The sequence below is a fragment of the Strix aluco genome, chromosome 4 (assembly GCF_031877795.1).
Source record: "Strix aluco isolate bStrAlu1 chromosome 4, bStrAlu1.hap1, whole genome shotgun sequence".
NCBI lineage: Eukaryota > Metazoa > Chordata > Aves > Strigiformes > Strigidae > Strix > Strix aluco.
This window is the reverse complement of record NC_133934.1, coordinates 65,337,927-65,357,443: the sequence shown is the minus strand read 5'-3', so window position 1 is coordinate 65,357,443 and position 19,517 is coordinate 65,337,927. Positions and strand designations below refer to the sequence as shown.

General features: G+C 40.9%; 1 protein-coding gene across 1 annotated transcript; it reads left to right on the top strand.

The window, feature by feature from the left end:
• The first annotated feature begins 4,315 nt into the window (after window positions 1-4,315).
• AFP (alpha fetoprotein) lies at window positions 4,316-16,849 on the top strand. The gene is made up of 14 exons (XM_074821465.1): window positions 4,316-4,400; window positions 5,851-5,911; window positions 6,138-6,273; window positions 7,233-7,435; window positions 7,981-8,128; window positions 9,026-9,123; window positions 9,698-9,827; window positions 10,450-10,664; window positions 11,587-11,719; window positions 12,349-12,446; window positions 13,638-13,776; window positions 14,575-14,798; window positions 15,695-15,827; window positions 16,805-16,849. Exons 1-14 carry the CDS (start codon window positions 4,316-4,318, stop codon window positions 16,847-16,849), a joined length of 1,848 nt encoding a protein of 615 aa, XP_074677566.1.
• The last annotated feature ends 2,668 nt before the right edge of the window (window positions 16,850-19,517 follow it).

Sequence of the window (19,517 nt, the reverse complement as noted above, 5' to 3'; positions counted from 1 at the left end):
ACTCCCCACAGATGAGATTTTTCGAGGGCCATCTGTGACCACCTCAGCTTTACAATCTTGACAGAGTAAAAGAGTTAAAAGAACTTGGATTTTTTAAATATATGTATACATATACACACACACAAATCCATCTCTGTGTGTGCATGTAAGTATTTATTTACTTTCATCTTTTGACACAACTGTTTACAGGAAGGCAGTGAAGAACCGCACCAGCAACCTCTCAATCTCTAATGGTCATCTTAGATGTCTTTCTTCCCTTTCCTTGAAAAGCCAAAATAGCACATGATGACATAAGATTTATGAGCCTTTACTGAACACAGAGGTGGCAGGGTCAGTCCCACAAAGACAGAACTAAATTAGATATAAACAAAGCTTTTATGAACAGCACAACAGTCATACTCCTGCTCAGTGGAGCAAAAGGCATAAATAGAGAGATCTCCAGGGTGAAACACAGACAGAGAGCATTAAAGGGTCTGGTTCTATCAGACCATCTCTCCAGTGTATGATCGAATCCTCATTTTTCTTGGCTGTGCAGATAAATGGTTTGAATAATGAAGGTTCAATAATCTCTAGACTAAAGAGACACTCATACTGTAAGGCCTTCTAGAGAGATAGATCCACAGTTACAGAAATGTTAATAACCTGCAACTTACCTCCTTATCAAGTTTCCAACTTCTTTTTCTTTTCTCCCCCTCTCTCCCTTTCTTTCTTTTCCAGGTTTTTTGATTTTATTTAGTCAATAAACTTCCTAGGGCTTCATCTTCTGATGCTTACAATACTGCAAACAATGTCTCAGTTACCTGCAAAGACTGCTTTACCAAAAACATGGTAAGTTACAAAAAGATTTGTCTTTTACATGCTAATGTATTTGCAGTTATTAGAAGAATGCTACCTCTCACTGCTATTTCCAGCTCTCCTCTGGCCAGCCCATGCCTCAGCTGACCAGCAAAAGAAAAGCATCAACATCAGAAAATTTGGCCTAGACTCTCAGCTAATGTGCGTTGGGATAATTACATTGCCTTCGGCAGAACCAGTTTACACAAGCTGGCACTGTCACTCTTCATAATTAGCGTACATTTCTTCAGAATATAATTGATCAAATTATATACATTGTATTATATATTACCTTATACATTTCTGTAAATGTAAACCAGCCACTCAGCCAGGTACATCAGTTTCACAGGGTCATAGAAGAGCACAGCCTGACACACTGAAATAGATGTCAAGGCAACCCATAGAGATGCTCCTCTAGGGCAAGGGGGAAGGTGCTGGAAACTTGTCCTTGCGACCACCAAATGGCTCTGCACACCAGATGAGAGATATCAGAGCTGGAGAACTGCTGATGTGCTATGTACGCGGTAACCCAGGGCCAGCCAAGCATCAGACTATGCTGAGGTTAGCTACCTGCAATAGGCTCCTCAGGATAAGAAAAGAATTAAGGAAATCATAAAGCCTGTGGTGATTTGGGTCTGCAACAGAGAAAAACATTGGGAAGGAGGAAGGGGAAAGTCACCAACCCATGTTTCATAACTGTTGCTGTATCGTATCTTCTCCAGGCAAGAGACACCAGTACCAAAACAAGACTGATTCAAAAAGACATAATCACATAAAATCCAGCCAACTTCATTTCATGATATTTTGATCTGAAAACACAAACGATGTTTTCTTTATAAAACAGTTTCTGAAGCTCCAATATGCCTCTTATACAGCCCATGCCAGTACTTGAGGTTACTTACAGGAAAAATAACTCCAAATATTGCATCAGAGCAGTTGAGATTTTTTTAAAGACAAACCTTCTTACTACTTGGGAAGAAGCTGAGCTCTTCCAGGTGCATGAGCTTCCTATGACCACTACTCTTTTTAGAGTGAATACTCAGGAGTTGACAAGAATGATACTCTCCAAGTATAGAGAAAGGATATATTGAATCCAATACATGTACTACTTACCTTACCAGAAAACATCATTGTTGAATTTCAAGAAAAGGGATTAAAGTATTGATACAACCATGAGGACACTAACCCAAGCAAAAAGGAGATTCACAAATTCTGTTCTCATTAGTAAGAGCAGAAATAAAATAGCTGAGCTCTAAACACACACATTTCCTCTTTGTTGACCTAGTTTGAGAATAATCACTGAAGTCTATCAGAAGCATACACCAGTCTAAACCACAGAGAACTTCCCCTGAAATTGGTGAATATCATCAAAAATGAATATCTAGTAAAAACTGAGTTACCTATCTGCTGTGTAACACACAGAGCGAAAAAATCCTAAAATTCTAAAAGTGTAACTGCCCAGGCATTTCAAGAGTGTATGGAGAATACCTCATCAACCATCCCCACCTGATGGAAATTCACAACCCTGAGGGCCATCAGCTGCTTTCAGCTCTCTATTGACCTTGCAAGACAGTTTCTAAGAAGTTCTGGAAACAGCTGGGTCCTCAGTAGGTGTGAAATAGAATAGGTCAACATGGTTTGGGTAGTTTGAAGGACAACGGGAACTCTTAATGAGGACCTAAGCTCTTCATTGGATCTCATCTCTAGAGTTTGCCACACTTTCTTTCCAGTTAAATACTACACATAGGTTTCCTTCCTGCAAATAAGAGTGGTTTCACTGTAAATAGGAAGATTGACATCAGAATAGTGGCAAGTATTTTCAAAGAAAAGTGAAAAGTAATTAACCATCCTATTGAGCATGCAAAAGGGCAGTGGAGAAACTGAGTTTAAAGGATTTTAAATGCAGCAGCCAGAATTTTAAATACAGCTACCGGAAATACTTAGGACAACACATTACACCTATATAATCTCTGAAACACATTCTTCTGGGCCAAAGAAGAACCTGCTATACAAAGTCTCTGACATCAGTGCCTCAGCTGTTTCTGCAGCTCTACCTCAAGTAATACACCCCCACTTCCTTTATTTTTATAGCTTATAGTAACAAGGTTGTGTTAAGGTGTTATTCTGCAAATGAGAGGATCCATCTGCATCTCTCCCTGCTACTTCTGGGTAAATGGAAGCAGGAGCACCCCGGATGGTCCCCAGGTTGTGCCTGTGGGGACTCTGCTCTGGCAGCCACAACATGGAATGCTGCTGAGTCCAGGGGCTGGAGGCAGGAATCTGCAACGAGCAGACATGAGATCAGGCTGACTCCCAGCAGCGTAAGGGAATCACCTGTTTGGAAACAGCTGGATGAGAAAAGCTTTCTCTGATCTGCTCCTATGGACTAAATGAGGATCATATATGTAGAAATATGGTCCATAACCTCCAGACCTCTGTCTTTCAAGTAGACTTCTCTGTTTCCTATGGGGCTTTTTAGTTAACAGTGGGGCAGAGCTTATCTGTGTCTTCCTCAACAGATGTGGCTTCACCTTTGATTTCAGATCTCCTTCTCTGATGACTGTGCTCCCATTTTCCCACTCAGAATCCTTTTTCCTTTTGATACTGTCTCATGTGATAGCAAGCAACTCTCATCATCTTCCTGCAGCATGGAACAAAGAGTATTGCCATTTTCTCTCCAAAGAAATAAAAAGCTCTGTCTTTGCCTCTTCTTTCAGACCAAATACATGTAACCTTGCCCACCTATCTCTTTGTTACAAATACCTGTGGGTCTCTAAAGCTATTTTGTCTCCAAAAAGTTGTCATTTTTATCATGCTGATGCTTACAGCATACTTTTTAAAAAGTCAGTAAAATAACTATATTAACTGGAATTTTTCCTTCATTCTACAGTTTTGGAGTTGATTTTTGTTTCAAGATTTGGAGACATTTTGATGGCAACTGTTCATGCTGAAAAAATATTGCGGGGGGTACTTACTTCAGCCTTTTTACTGTGACACCTTGGGATCTGGGAGCAAGAGAGAGCTTCTACAGCAAGGAGGGATGCAAAAACATCAGGTTAAGAGCTGAACTTGGGATTTTTCAGTCAACAGTGTGTTACAAAGACATCTTCTGTGCAGCAATCACCTTTGAACAAATTTGTAAGTAGATGAGATGCATGATAAAAAGCCCAGGGAGTGTTTAAACTTCTTGTTTGACGTGTGATTTAGAAATGTCTATTTGTCTAAATTTCAGGAAAAAAAAAGAATCTCCAAGGTCTTTTCTTTGCAACAAACTGGTCAGTTCATCATACTGAGCAAATACTGGCATGTCTAATTATTGTGAGAATATTCCAAAAGGGCTGATGTTATATATGACAGTAAAAGGGTTTTTATTAACCAGAAATCGTTTGGGAGAGTATAAAAGTAACTCTTTCCCCTTAATTCTTTCTGCCTTTCACAGATGAACCAAGCTCACCCCAGGCCCCTGCTAAAATCTGACAGAATGAATTGCAGAACAATAATTTATGTTGTTCTATTGGTGAGCCTTACTGTAGTCAAAGCCGTGCCTAGAAGTTATCCGAACACAGGTAAGAATATTTCTCATATTTTTACTCTATTCTTTTGTATAACAATGATGGCTGTAACTTGGCATGCACACTTATTTGGTAGCTCACTTTGCCACTGGGTATTTTCTTATGAGTCAAAGGTATACAATAAAACTGTATCTGCATAAATTTTTTGTGATCAACCTTAGATGTGTTGCTTCTTTATGGCTTGAGAATCTTTGTAGAGTGCAGGATGGCCAGTGGTTACTGGGAGGAAGTGTACTGAAGGGTAATTTAATCCACAGGGATGTGGGTGTGCCACTGACTTTAGGTACTCCCAAACCTGCAAGTAAAGCCTCTGGTTGTTCCAGCTTCCCTCCATAGTCCATGAGGAAGTGAGACAGAGAAGTCCCAAGAGGGGTGCTACCTCCAGGTGGCCACTCAGAGTAGCTAAGTTATGCTATTGCTCTGTATTATCTTTTGGAGGGTTTTACTCTCTCTTCACTGACTAATGGAGGAGCCTACAATGACCACACTTCTCATTAAGGTTAAGTGCCTAAAATGAGACAGCTGAAAACCTCCAAAGTGTGCAGTTCACATGCTTCTTTCCCATTACATATTGTTATCATTAGTCAACCTTTTCTTCCTCTTTAGGACTTCCAAATGCACTGAATGACTCAACAGTGTAAAATAGAACCAATGTTTGTGTTATTTATCTCATGTTTTATCGTCTCAGTTGATACCCCCACAGTACTCAGAGGGAGACTCTGGCTTATTTCTTTGATTTGTTTGATCCTTTTACACTGATCTCCACCCTACCAACATGAGGGTGAGACAGTAACATCATGATTTGGGAATAGGCCCCTTATTTTAAAATTAACCTCTCAAAATATCCCCTGATGAACAAGGCACTCAAATTATTGCATTTAGGTTTGTCCATTAATAAAGGCAAAGGAAAGATATTTGCACAGAAGTTTCCCATAGATTGGACACATTTGTTTTCCTCTGGGCCAGTTCACAACATGAAGAATGCAGCTCTGTGAATTTCTGAGCTTTGCCTACCACTGTAGTCCTCAATTTATCCCATGTTTTCTGCACAGAAAATCCTTCAACTGTCGCTAAAGAGTGGTCAAGCACACCTCTAAAAAGCTAAGGCAAGATTAAATGGTGTTTTGCAAGGTGCTTATTTAATCATGTGAAGTGCATCATCAAAGTAGCTGAACACCCTCCAGATTTTAGCATATTCCTCCCCGCAACACTTGAGCTAGGCAGGGAAATTATATTGGCCCTATTACATTGTAGGTCAAAACCAAATAGTTTCACATCCTCATGCTTAAGTCAAATAGGAAGTCCAACCTTATGCCTTCCTCTCAGTGCTAGTACCCCAGGCACCAAATTATCTTACTCCAAAGCTCCAGTACCTAAAAAGCCCAAAAGGTATTTGATGAAGCATTTAGGAAACATTTTTTATCCAAATTATCTTGTTTTTCAGAGGAAAAAAACAGCATTGGCCAACATTTTTCTCAGCTGCAGGAGAATAATTTTAAAGCCATGTAAGTTGTCCAGGTAAAGCGTCTACTTGCAAATTTGCTGCCACTGATCCTCCTTGTGTCATTTGGAAATGAACATGTACCGTGAGTCAAACAGTCACCCATTCTGCCAGCCCGTGCCAACTCAGCCCGGGGTGATACAGATCCTCTTTCTGTTTCACATGTAAAAGTTATATAATTAGTTTTTAAGTAGCCAGCTACAGGTTTAATGCTGTGTGTTCTTCTCTAGTGCCATGATCATGTTTGCTCAGTATGTGCAAGGAGGCACATTTGGCAAAGCAGTTAAAATGGCTGAAGATGTCACAGACCTTGCCAAAAGGTGTGCTGCTGCAGCCAGAGACAACCCGGACTGCCTGAAGCCTTTGGTAAGCACATTTATGCTTCTAATGTGGCAAACGTTTTCACAAGTGACTTGTCATTTTAGCACCCTGGTATGTATTTTTCCAAAGAGGTGTGAATACATTTATTAAGAGACGTGACTTCCTTGTATAGGTATGTTTGGCCTTATTGACTATTTTGTTCTCCAGGCTCCCATCTATAAAGCATCTCAAGGTAAGTAGAAGAAAATAAAGCCCCTCTCCTCCTCCTCCCCCACCTGTCCCAAATATCACAGCATCTTTCTAAAAGATGTTCAGAAAGTTGTGCTTTTATGGGTGGCGTAACAAAATCCAGGAGAAGCCAAATTAGGTATTACTAGCGAATGCAATGTTTATAGGCATTTGCTCCACTCCATTAACTCACATCCCTGGTTTTTGATGGTGTCTGCTCCAACACACTTTTGGAGCTGGCAGATTGAATCATGAAATATGAATGTCAGTCTGTGTTACGGCATGTCAATCTGTGTTAGACACATTGAACCCAGCCTTCAAGTAAAACTGTTCCCAGCTGAGGTGTAACCGACAGCTGGACCTGAGCACCGCTACTTGATGAACAAGAAACAAGACACTTTGCATTGTACAAACCTGACTGTAATTATAAAACACAGATCCTGTTATGCTGCAAACTGCAGCATACAAATTGAGCAATCATCTCGATTGTTATCAAGAAAAAGGGTCTGAATAACATTATAAATTTAGAGTTCTTGAAAACCATTCCACTTCGAAGTCTGTCTTGGCATAACAGTAGATACCAATTTGAGAAATCATCACTTACAGGTTTTAGAAGTCAGTCTGATTTTTACTGCAGTCAAAGCAGGAGGTAATAAAGAGAGAAACTGTGAGTTTATGCAAGTCGAGGCTTGTTGGCTTAAAGTAGCCTCCTCAGAGAGCTCAGAGGAGTAAGATAGAATTCACACACAAATTATTTTTTTTCTAATTTTTCACAGGACAGGATTTTCCTTGATACAATATGCCAGGAGGAAAATCTTCCCAGGTTTACTGACTGCTGTGCTAAAAAGGATCCTGAAAGAAACGACTGCTTCCTCTCCCTTAAAAATGCATCAAGAGGGTTCATTTCTCCTTTTGAAAGGCCAAATGCTGAAGCTGCCTGCAAAAATCATTCACAGCATCAACACCCATTAACAGGATAGTAAGTAAATAAATCATAGATTCGTTGCCTAGATATGACAGTTATGAGTCTGGAGACAGCAAATGCAGTATCAACCAAAAAGTTCAGTCTAAGACTCTCTGTCATCTCATAGTCATTTCTCTTCCTAATATGAATTATTTGCATAATTCATCGAGCTGTAATTGTCATTATGTGAAGGCTGTTCTGCCACCTCCTGCTTTGAATATAGGTCCAAATGACAAATGATCTGGCCTATTTTATTGTGGTCTATGTAAAGGACTCCTCTGAAACCAAGGGCCTCCCTTTAGTCCTTAAAAGCCAAGCAGAAGTTTTGCTGCCTCTAAGCCAGAACTGGCAGGATTTGAGACTTTAATTTCCAGGAAAACCTCAGTCCCATCAGAATTTTCCAAGATAAACACCACTCTATACAGCTTGTCACAATGACAGGAAAGCAATCACTTTTAGTAGCTGTCATTTTAATATATGGCAGATGCTGCACTAACACTGATGTCCCCTGCATGTAGGGGCTTACTCCAAAACTAAAGACATTTTTCTCTCGGTTTTAGTTTTATCTATGAGGTTTCCAGAAGGCACCCTTTCCTCTATGCCCCAACAATCCTTTCTGTCGCTATCCGGTATGATGAGATGATGAAGAACTGCTGTGGAAGTGCTGCAGACCCCACTCATAACCTGGAGGAATGCTTTCGGAGACAGGTATTCCATCATAGGGTTTTGGTTTATTAATGTGCAATCAGGGACTTTGCTATAGCTGAACAAATACTGAAGCAGAGATATCAGCCATTTCTTCTGCAGCAGCTGAACCTGATGTTAGAATACGCCTTGTTAAGGACAGGCTGAAATCAGACTTAAATGCTCTCTTGAATATAATTCAATATAATTCCATGTAATTCTTGAATATAAACTTGAACTCCTAAATGCAAATGCCCGACCGTGGGGTGTCAGGCAGATGTAGCTTTAGATGGAGCTGAAGGCAGCCCCCACACCCTGTGACTCCATCATTGCCCACCCTGACTCTGCTACCTGCACTGGGTTTGTTGTAAGGATGCCGAGAGAGGACACGGTGCTATGCATAGTGCAGAAGTCTGAGGGTTTTTCCTGTTGGTAGCCCCGTGACAAATCTCCTGCTCGGCTGAGTGTTTGCACTGCAGAGACACGACCCACACATAACCAGTGTCAGAAGTTCAGAGCAAACTACCTGTAATGGTGGAAAATAAGGATGAGGAACCTGCCCTTGCTGCATGGCTGAATACACCTTTCAGGCAGCTTGGCTGGGCTGCAAGTGATGGCACAGTTTAACATTAGCTCATAGTAATGCAAAGCCAGTTACATAGCTCCCAGCTGACGATTTCTTCCCCTGTGCTAAAAACACCAAACTATTGTCTACAAGGGTTCTGGTTTCTTTTCACAGAACACTTAATAAATGCTGGTGACTAAAGAGCAAGTGCAACAGTTAGTTCCTATTGCAGCTTGGACAGCATTTTTCTTTCAGTATTAAAAAAATCCCTGTTTAAAAAAACATCACTGCAGTAGTTTCAGCATAAAGTGTTGTCTTTTCTTCCACTTTCGTTGTCTGCATCTTCTTTCTACCAGGCACCAAAGGTGGTGAAGCCAGTAAAAGAAGATGGCCTGAGGCAGGAACACACATGTGGAATCTTGAAGAAGTTTGGAGAAAGGACTTTAAAGGCTCTGTGAGTCTTCCCCAAGTTTATCATTACTTTGAAATAAAGCGTGGGTGTTGCATGTTAGCTGTGGGTGTCTCCACAGCTGCACACAGCACAGTGACCCCAAATACCAGCCATGTCCTTCTTGTTTGCAGGTCACTAGTAGCATCTAACAGGGAGGACAGATTAGGAATACAAATGTACTCAGGACAGCCCTGTTTCCTTACAAACTGCCATTAGCTTTCAAAATCTAAACCCAACATTTGAAATGAACACATCCCTCTGTGATGAAAGTTAGAGTGATTGTGAGCAAAATACAATTAATCTTTCTTAATCGTTTTTGACATGAGTTTGCTCCTATATTTTCATGCTCCCCTACCACTTTTCTTTCCACCATCTTACACTGAAATTCACCAAAGATCCTTAGATAACTCTGATAATCTCAGCTTTCAGCTTCAAGGGACATTTATTTGTTAACTTCAGTGGGAGCAGGGAAGGACCGTTCCTGCACAGTTTGGATACCCCCTCCACAGAAAAATGATGATAGCTATCACAGTCTCACACTGTGAACATAAACAATAACTATTTGTCTTTGTTGTAGGAAACTTGCTCAAATAAGCCAAAAATTCCCTAAAGCAGATTTTGTTACCGTTAACAAACTTGTGATGGATATTGCTAACATGCACAAGGACTGCTGTCGTGGAGATATGCTGGACTGTATGCATGATAGGGTAAAATTAATTTAACGTTTATATGTTTGCAGAAATTGAATGGGGGATTTTTGTTGTTTTCAGATCTTTTCTTTCCTCCTGTGCTGTACTGATTGCTCTCCAAAACTGGAATTTAACTCTTCAGTCTAAAAACCTGGTTGATTTTCCCATTTGACTTTTCCTGGTGTGAAGTCATCAAGAGGGGCAGAAAGATCATGTTGCGACTAAAATGACTTAACTTCATCAGCTTTGGCTGCAGCTCCTAGCTGTGCCACTTATTTTCTGTGCAGCTTTTGGCAATATCTGCCCGTCCTCCCTTCTCTGCCTTCTGACATACACAATCCATTTATCTCACGGCTTGTCTGTGGTGTCTAGCTGCACAAGCTGCACAGCAAACTTCTCAAGTTAGGTGGTTACCTACTAGCACCTATCAAACAGCAAGCAAGGGACTGCAGCAAGTAGATCAACAGGATTTCAGCCTTATTCCTTGTTCTGCCAGATGTCTGCTGCACAGCTTTGGCCAGGCACCTCTCTTTGGGACTCACTATCTGTAAAATGGAGATAAAAACACTGATAAAAAAAGGAAAAAAAATACTAACATCTGGCAAAATGCCCTTCCTTTCTTCCCTTTTTTGCTTTACAGGAAGAGATTCTACACTATGTCTGCACCAACCAAGACATCCTATCAAGTAAAATTAAGAAGTGCTGTGAAAAGCCTCTGTTACAAAGAAGTGAATGCATAGTTAATGCAGAAAATGATGACAAACCTGCAGACTTGTCCCCTCACATCAGGGAGTTTATAAAAGACAAAGGAATATGTGAACGTTTTGCTCAGGAAAAAGATACACACTTAGCCAGGTAACGTGGGTCTTCCTCTGCTCTTCAATTTTGCTGTTTCAATACTTGGGTCAACAGATGACAGTTTGAATGTTAAAACACAGCTCATAAGCCTCAGATTTGTCTGCTCTGTGAGTACATAGGCTTGGGACACTGTGCAAGTTGATCTTAGTAAAACACCACTCAAGCCTGGAAGGTGTGGAATGGGAATAAATGCAGAACAAGGCACAATTTTTATGTCAGAGACACAACTGAAGAATGTAAAATTTAGTTCTGATCTCAGGCCCAAACAATAGCTTTCATCCACTCTTAAGTGGAAATTCAAAACCACTTGTTTAAGTCAGACTTATGTCTTGATTCAAACAGGATTGGTCCATTTGTGTTCTAGCCGTGTTCCTTTGTGCAATGAGGCCCTGATCCTACCTGTAGTCAACTTGGGCAAGAATGCCATAGGCTGCAACAGAAACAGCATCAAGCCCCAGGACAGAGAATTCACTTCAAATAAGATGTATACTTCCATTTATGAACAGTGCAGCCAATTGATTGGGAATGACTGCTCTGTTGGGTGACTGCTTCAGCAGAGCTGATCTTTCCAGTGTTTACTGTGAAATGGGTCTCTTACTGGAAATTATTTTGTTAACATTTAGATAGGACTAAAAAAAGAGCAAAAGCCCAAGCCCCACCAAGCTCTAAACTATGCTTGACCCAGGCTAACACTGAGCTGGGACTGTTATGTGCACAGGACTTGCTCAGGCAATGCTGCACTCTGTCAGCCACGTTTGGTTCAGGTTCAGTTCCAGGCCGAGATGCTGTGAAATTCTCCTTGTTCTGCTGGACGTCAGACAAAAACATCCCGAAAGCACCCCTGCTCTCCTTAGCTCCTCTGACCTCTTAAGGGCAGTTTTTTTGCCTTATCTCTAATTCCTGATACTCCACGTTGCAGGTTTTTGTATGAATATTCCAGGAGACACCCAGAATTTTCTGCTCAGATGCTTTTAAGAATCGGTAAAGGATATGAAGACCTACTGACAGAGTGCTGCAAAACCAGCGCTCCAGACGACTGTTGCAGCAGAGGGGTGGGTGCCGTCGGGCTTCACAAGACATACCAATGGATTCAAGCATGTGACTGGTTCTGGCTAAATAGTGAATATCCTTGCTCTAGGTCTAGAGCGAGTACCCACAGCTCCTGTAACAACCCCAGCAATTACTACAAAGCCCAACTGATTCCCATATGGAAAAAGCCCCAACAGAGCTTTCACAACCTTCAGTTGTGAAGCAATTCAACATGTATAGACAGAGATACCGGAGAAAGGGATGGAGCTCATATTTCTGTGAGCCCTGCTCTCTTTTGGGCTCCCTAGCAGTGCCAGTTGCCCTCTTGCACATGTAAATGCCACTTACTGCCTCAGAAAAAGACATTGGCATTGCAAATATCTGAAGTTAGGAGCCACCCTGCATCACAGACCTAGCCTTCCAGCAGTGATGCAAAATTAAATATTTCAAGGTGATTGAAGGTGGACATTTATCATATTCAGGCAATTTATAGAGGTTTCAGACAGATGAAGACTGGCTAATAGAATTATAAATGGGTGGTATAGATGAGGTGAGAGGTAGCTATAGATATCCAGGCCTCAGCATGAGGTAGTAGGACGTTCTGCTTTCCCCTTGGTACAATGACTCCTCAAATTAACTTATTTTTTTTCAGGAGGAAGAACTGAGGAAACATATTTATGAAACTGAAAGTGTCATGAAGACAAGCTGTGACATTTACAAGGAGAAAGGAGATTACTATTTCCAAAACGAGTATTACTTTTTTATATGCTTACATTACTTCTGTACCAGCTGGGCATAACTCCAGCTGGAGTAAAGCCATGTGTGTTAGAAAAACTAGGCTAAAAGACACCACTTGAATATTTGGACCAATACATTCAGGGCTTCTAGAATTTTTTTCTCTTTTCCAAGACAATGCTCTGGCTTCTCATGAGTTCTCTCCTTAACCCAACTCATGGAGCAGTGAAGTGACAACTTGATCAATCTCTCATCCATGTTTCCTACGGTGTTCTTGCTTTATAGCTGCATTTTGAGCTGTAAGCTGTAACTTAAGTCATAAATTTGGCCAAAAGACAGTTCCTGTGTCTTTTTCAGATGACTTTGCTTTATCCAGCTCCTGCAGCAGACATAAACAGTAACAATTGTAACAAAAATCTAACTACAATAGGCAGAGCAAAGCCAGACTAGCTGAATCATATACTATGCTTAAATGCAACATGCAGGCACAAGCCTTCTGGAGGAACTCTGGCCCTGATTTGCAATGTTAATGAGCACATGCCTAGCTTAAAGTATGTAAGCAATCTCAGTGAAACCTCTAAAGTGCTTCAGTACTTCAAGTTAGGCTTCAGCTAGCCTGCTGGGTGGGGGGGAGATATATTGGGCTTTTTGCACTCCTGTGCATGTTTGAGCTTTAAAAGACCTTTGGAACCAGAGGTTTCCAACAAACCTGGAGGGCTGCTTCTGCCTGTTGTAGCCGTTGTTAAGGTTTTCCTGGCCGTGATGATTAGTAAACACAGTTTTCTAAAAAGAAAAAGCAAGTGAACTTTTTTGAGCTTATCTTCTGCCCTCATTTAGTCTGTCAAGAAGTCACTTGAGTTCCATTTTGCTCTTAGACAAGCTCCCTGCATTCCCAGTGAAATGAATACGGGAAAAACATATGTACCATCTGGTAAGAGGGTCCACCGACATATAACTGGCAATGCTATCACTAATTTTATTTGTTTAACCTGTTAAGAAACTGGTCAGAAAAAGGAGAGAACTCAAACAAACAGCGCACATTTACACTTGCCTATGTGAGTTTATAAACATCAGGCTTAGTCCTGCCCTTGTACTATTGAGTGTTCTGTGGGGTTTGGCTGGAGATTTGTACATGTGAAGGCAGGGGCTTGCTCACTGCTGTCTGGTGGAACAAAACTGCTAATATCAAGGAAAATATCGTTTCAGACTTCTCATGAGCTTCACCAAGAAGATGCCTCAGCTGACATCTGCAGAGCTAATCAAATTCACCAAGCAAATGACTACAATCGGCTCCAAATGCTGCCAGTTGAGCCAGGACAAGCTACTGCCTTGTGCTGAGGAAAATGTGAGTATTTCTCTTCCTTATCCTGGTTCTACTTTTTCTTGAAACTCTGCCACAAATGCTGCTGCCAGCAGGGTCCAAGAGCTTGGAGTAAAGGTAAATGAGAAAAATGTTCACTGAGCTATGGAGCTGGCCTGAAGATGTACTTCCATCCCTGAAGGTAAGCATAACTCAGCATCGTCGAAGTTAATGCTTGAATTAAACTACAGGAGGACTGGGAAATTGTCAGGCTAGTGCTAGGCAGTTAACAGTTACGCAGTGTGGGCAATCCAACCCTGTTCCCGCTGAAGCTAATGATCTCTTGTCTGAGTCCATCCTTCTGAGGTGCCTGAAGCTGTAGTGCTCTATGAAAAGGATCAATTTTGTATAGCTCTTCTGTAAGAATTCTCCAGGCCTGTAAACCTGTACATAAAAAGCTTCAGCCTGTCCTCCAGCCACCCATTTGTACACCACCACATTTAAAAGTACAGTCAGACATAACCACAGAAACCCTGCTGAGGAAAACAAATCAAATGCAGCATGGTTGTATGAAGAAATCACAGCATTTTTATGGGCAAAGGACAGTCCCTAAAACTGCATGGACATGCCCCTAAAACTGCATATTCTGAAAAATTGGAGCCATTTTTGCACTGACAAAAGTCAGCATTCAGTAGAAATATAAACTGTTATCTATCTTACGACCAAGGCTTAATTTAAATTCTCAGTTATTTTTTATAATGTTACTAAGCAACACGTGTTTCAGGGATTTTTGAAAATGAAAAAAATAATGTTAAATTGGTTTTTTTACTTCTCTTGGTAAAGCTGGATCTTGTGCTTGGAGAAATATGTAGAAGACACCTGACAGATCCCATAAATGCAGGAGTCTGCCACTGCTGCAGTAGCTCCTACGCTCTCAGGAGGCCATGCATGGGGAAACTAGAAATTGATGAGAATTATGTGCCCTTATCATTGACTCCTGGGCTGTTCACTTTCCATGAAGAATTGTGTACGACTGAGGAGGAGAAGTTACAACACAAGAAGCAGGAGTAAGAGATGCCTGTTTTACTCTGTTACCCCTGTGTTTCTTATTGTTACCCTGCCAATGCTCACCTTCCCCTTGTCCACTCTGTCTGGCCTCCTTGTTCTGCAACGTGTCATGGGGAAAACAGCCACACACCCCTCAACACCTCTTCCAAACTCCTTTTCTTTCCTCTCAAGAGAGTCCCTGTTTCTTCTGCTATTTGCTTCCACTTATATTTACTTGCCTGAGATTAGAAGAAAGTTGTTTTCAGAGCCAGATAGCTGCACTGGTATACACCCCACCCAAAGAGAAGCAATAAGTGTCCAAAGTTAGGTCAGACAACCATGCCCTCCTGCCATTCTTTATGGGAACTGTACAATTATCACAAAGAAAGACTGGAAGAGCAAGGAAGCTACTGCCTCAAGTACTGCACAACCTTTATGGCTTAACTAGGGCTCGTTTCCCAGAATGGGAAAGCCCATACATTTTTCCTCACCCCATACACTCCACCAGTTTCTGAAAAGCTCTGGTGTTTGGTTGCCTTGGTCAGAGAAAACTTCCATGCTGGACCCTCCCCCCAGTCACTGCAAGCCAAGAAAACCTCTTTGGCCATTAATATGTGCTGTGGTGAACCCATACTTCCCTGGACCCTCATAAACAAAACCATCTGCATGGTTTATTCATGGATATTCAAGGTGAAGCAACTCCAAAAATTGGCACTGACATTTTATTTCCCAGGGGAACGAGGTGTATCTTTGCTCCCTGCTGCAAATACGTATCTGGGTGGTGAATAAAAAAGAAAAAGCTGTAGAGAGGAAGTAGGCAGTAACAAAGCAGGGACTTTGCAGGACTAGTGTTTGAGCTTTGTAAGCCATGTGCTTAGCTCCCAGCTTCACAGGGCATGCTTTGCTTCCCTTGCAGAATGCTCATCAACCTCATCAAATACAAGCCCCAGATCACACAGGAACAGCTGACCTCCATCACAGCCGCCTTTACTGCCATGCGGGAACAGTGCTGCAAAGAAGAAAACCGTGAGGCGTGTTTCGTGAAAGAGGTATCATGTCTGTTCTCATCCACACCTTCTGAATCAGAAACATGGAGTATACGCAAGAGTGTAAATTTCTACATGAAGCTGCAAAACCAAAGCCTGGTTAGCCAGAATTCCTGCAGTTTCATTCCCAAAGACAAACTTCATTGCCTGCACAAGTAGCTATGCGTACCAGTTGAATGATGACTGGAGAACTTATCGAATTAGTCTTGTGTTTATGTGCAGCAATTTCTAGACACAGAGCTCAGCCACATCCAGTGCTCCTGGGGAGTCTCTGGCACTTGCAGTGTTGATGGATACGAGCAAAGTTTTCCCCTGGCTAACAGCTCTTAACTGAATTTCTCTTGAAAAGTTCCTCTGCAATAGAGAAAGGATATATTCATGTTTTAGGTCAAAGCATTTTCCCTGTTTATTCTCCCTACCTCTGTTTTTCTCTTCTTTCCTACGTTATTTTAGCTCACTGAACTTCATATGCAGAGCTCCTTTGAATTCTCTTTATCCTCCAGTATATCTCCTTCTGTCCACCTCTCATCTCTCTCTCTTCGATATCGCCCTTAACTGAACTTTAACAAACCATCCATGACCCTTGAGGCTTGCTTGCTCTTTTCCTAAGTCTTTGCCTTGCTTTGCTTTAAATGATAAAATACACAAGATTCTGTCTTTTACTAATCAGAAATTTCCACCTCTGATATACCCAAACATCCTATCTGCAAAGAAACATTCTACTAACTCTTCCTAATAGAACTGTATTTCATATTTTTACTACAAATACTGAATCTTCTAAGGTAATCTGAGCTGAACAGTAAAAGCAAAGCATATATTAAACATAGTGATATATGTATATGCACTCTGCACCTACATTGTTTGTACACAACTTGCAAAGATTATAAAATGTTACTTACTGTTGCCATACTCATTTAACTTGTTCACAAGTACATCATCTTCCTAACTCTATTGCTCATAGTTATTTTGCTTTTTTCCAGGGTCCAGAACTTATAAAAAGAAGTGAAAAAATGTTGTCAGCATAAAGAGCTTGCATAGCATATCGGAAGATACTTGCTGAATGATAGGAAGTCACATAAGCTTAACCGTGAGCATATCTTTTCTAAATGTTCATGAAGTATCAGCAGGAACATCGGATTTCTCATAGTGCAGAAAACTATGTGGTGGCTCTTTACTCACAAATCTAATGAAGTCATGACAGTTCACACCAGCTACAGTTCTGCCATTGTCCCATGGGCCTCTGTGAACAAGGTCAAAGAGGTGCCTCAGAATAAAACATCAAATTCCCACATAGAATCTGCTGAGCTGTGGAACTGTAAACCCGGCCTGCTCGCAGAGCTCAGCTTATCCGACAATTAAATGTGTGTATCAAGTTTATTCAGATGGGGGAGAAACCTGTATGCAAACCTCGTATCTGACTCCTATCACTTTGATTCAAAATGATCAAGGGTATGTAAACTTTAAAGCCAACCAAGTAACTTAAAGCCAGTTTTAAGTCCAGAGAGAGGGTGCATCACCTTAAAGAAATCCACCAAAAGAATGAGTTAAATGGATGGAAATTCAGGGTTTAGATGTGGCCACCATCTTATGTTATGGAATATTATTTTCCTTATACCGAATAGTCACAGACACCAGAAAGAAGAAAGCTGTTTTAAATCTTAAGCTTATGAAGCATAAACACAAATGAGATCAAATTAAGAAAATCTGTCTGTAACCACTTCTAAATTATTTTTCAATCAATAAATAATACTCTTTGCATTTTTTTTATACATATGTCCTTGAAATACAACACATTCACTCAGTAATATGGACTGCTCTAGGGGAGTTGTAAAGTTGCCTTTAAGCACAGAAACAGATGATCTTGGGCATCCCAAACAGGGTGAGAAAGAAGAAAAATTAGCAAAGTGTCACAGAAAGGACAGAACATGGACTGCTGAAACTCCTGGTCAGCAGACAACTGTTTACAGAAAGCACTGGGAGGCTGTCAGATTTACACTCCAGGTGGTTTAACACACAAACAGCTTTTTGGGTTTTAATTTCTTTTTACATTAAAAGAAATTAGAAGGCATGTAAAAAATCATGTCAAAAGCAGTACTAAAAGAAATTTAAAAATTCTCTAGAAACCTTTGGCTCAAAGGAAGAGACACCCAGGTATCAGATTCTTTTGGTGGATGTACTTAGCAGTAGTTATCCTAGGAGCATTTCAAAATATCTGTAAGATACAGAAACATTGCTCAAACGAACATCTCATAAAATGCAAACCCACCTTAAAGTATTATTATCAGAGAGAAGGTTTCACAGTCAGATCAAAGAGGGGTACCAAAGTGAGTCCCATTGGAATCTACCCTGTATATACTGCCAGGCAATATTTTCATTAAGGATATAAACAACGAGAAGAAAAACCATTCGTTAGATTTGTGGCTGACAGCAAGTTGGAGACACACTGTTTCAGGTCCCTTTGCAACATTTTAAACGTCGAAATCGTCTTAGCAAATTAGAGAAATAGCCTAAGAAAAAACAGCTATGTTCTACAAGGACAAATTTAACGTACGACATAGGTACAATTAAGCAGCTGCACCATTTCAGTAGGGGAAAACTACTCATTAGGGAGTTGTGTGGGTAGCAATGCAGTTCTAACAAATCACAGGCTGATTAAGAGTCACCAACGGTTTGCAGCTAATTAAAGTCTAACTCTGTGCTTGCATACCAGGGGTATAACAAGCTATGTAACACACATATCACGGTTTCATTTTCCTCACCTCTGGTAAGGACTTTGCTAGAGCATTAGGACAAACCTTGGGTGCCTCACTTCTAGAAAGCATTTCACTGGACAACAGTAACAGTGATCCAAAAAACACAAAAAGGAAAGCTCAAATAGACTGTGGTTGCCTGGTTTAACAAGAAAGGGTGCAGGAACTTGGAAATCTTTGTATACCAAAAGAGACTGATCCCAGGACAAAAAGCAGCCAGTTGGTGCCCAGTAAGGGGAACAAAGCTCTGGGATTGACTGGGAAAGGCGGGGAGCTGACAGACACACAAATATCAATACCAAACCAATGATTAGATGGCCATCTGGGGCTTCTCTTAGCACTGTGTTTTCTTAAGATATCATGGTCTGATGAAGATCAGTCTTCTGGAATTCTGGAATCTGGTGGTTGAGGTTTTCAGCTCTTTTTTTTTTTTTTTTTTTTTTTAAGTCCAGTGATGACTTTGAGTTTGTCTCCAGAGGTAGCTTGGTAGTATGAATTCAGGTGAGATCTGTAATTGCTGTCTTCAGGGCTAATGGCTGAGTTCAAAAGCAAACCCCATTTCCTCTGTCACCTGTTTTTCATTGTTGTAGTACCTTGAATAACCAATAATGCTTTGTAATAAATTCTTCCCCTGTTCTTGCCTGTATTTGTCAGAAACGATTCATTTCAACGAGCACAGTATTCACACAAAACTAACACCACAGCAACATTGCAGCTTACTTTATTTATTTCACTAGCCCTTAAAAGCCAGCAGACTCTAGCTAATCTGTGCTATGTACCACAGGTATTTTCCAGCATCTTTCAGTCCTCATTCAGCAGGACAAGTGAAATAAAAAGGATTCAAGGATTTAACATCCGATGGTGGCAAAAATGGCTCAATTTTGGAATTGTGTACATACACAGAGGATTGTGCTTAAAACCACTTTCTTTTCCACATGGTCTG

Bases quoted from the DNA above. Each gene is read 5' to 3' on its own strand.
- AFP (XM_074821465.1), top strand. From the start codon at position 4,316: ATGAATTGCAGAACAATAATTTATGTTGTTCTATTGGTGAGCCTTACT. The intron at 6,274-7,232 runs GTAAGCACATTT...AATTTTTCACAG, and splicing joins CGGACTGCCTGAAGCCTTTG to GACAGGATTTTCCTTGATAC. The intron at 7,436-7,980 runs GTAAGTAAATAA...TCTCGGTTTTAG, and splicing joins CAACACCCATTAACAGGATA to TTTTATCTATGAGGTTTCCA.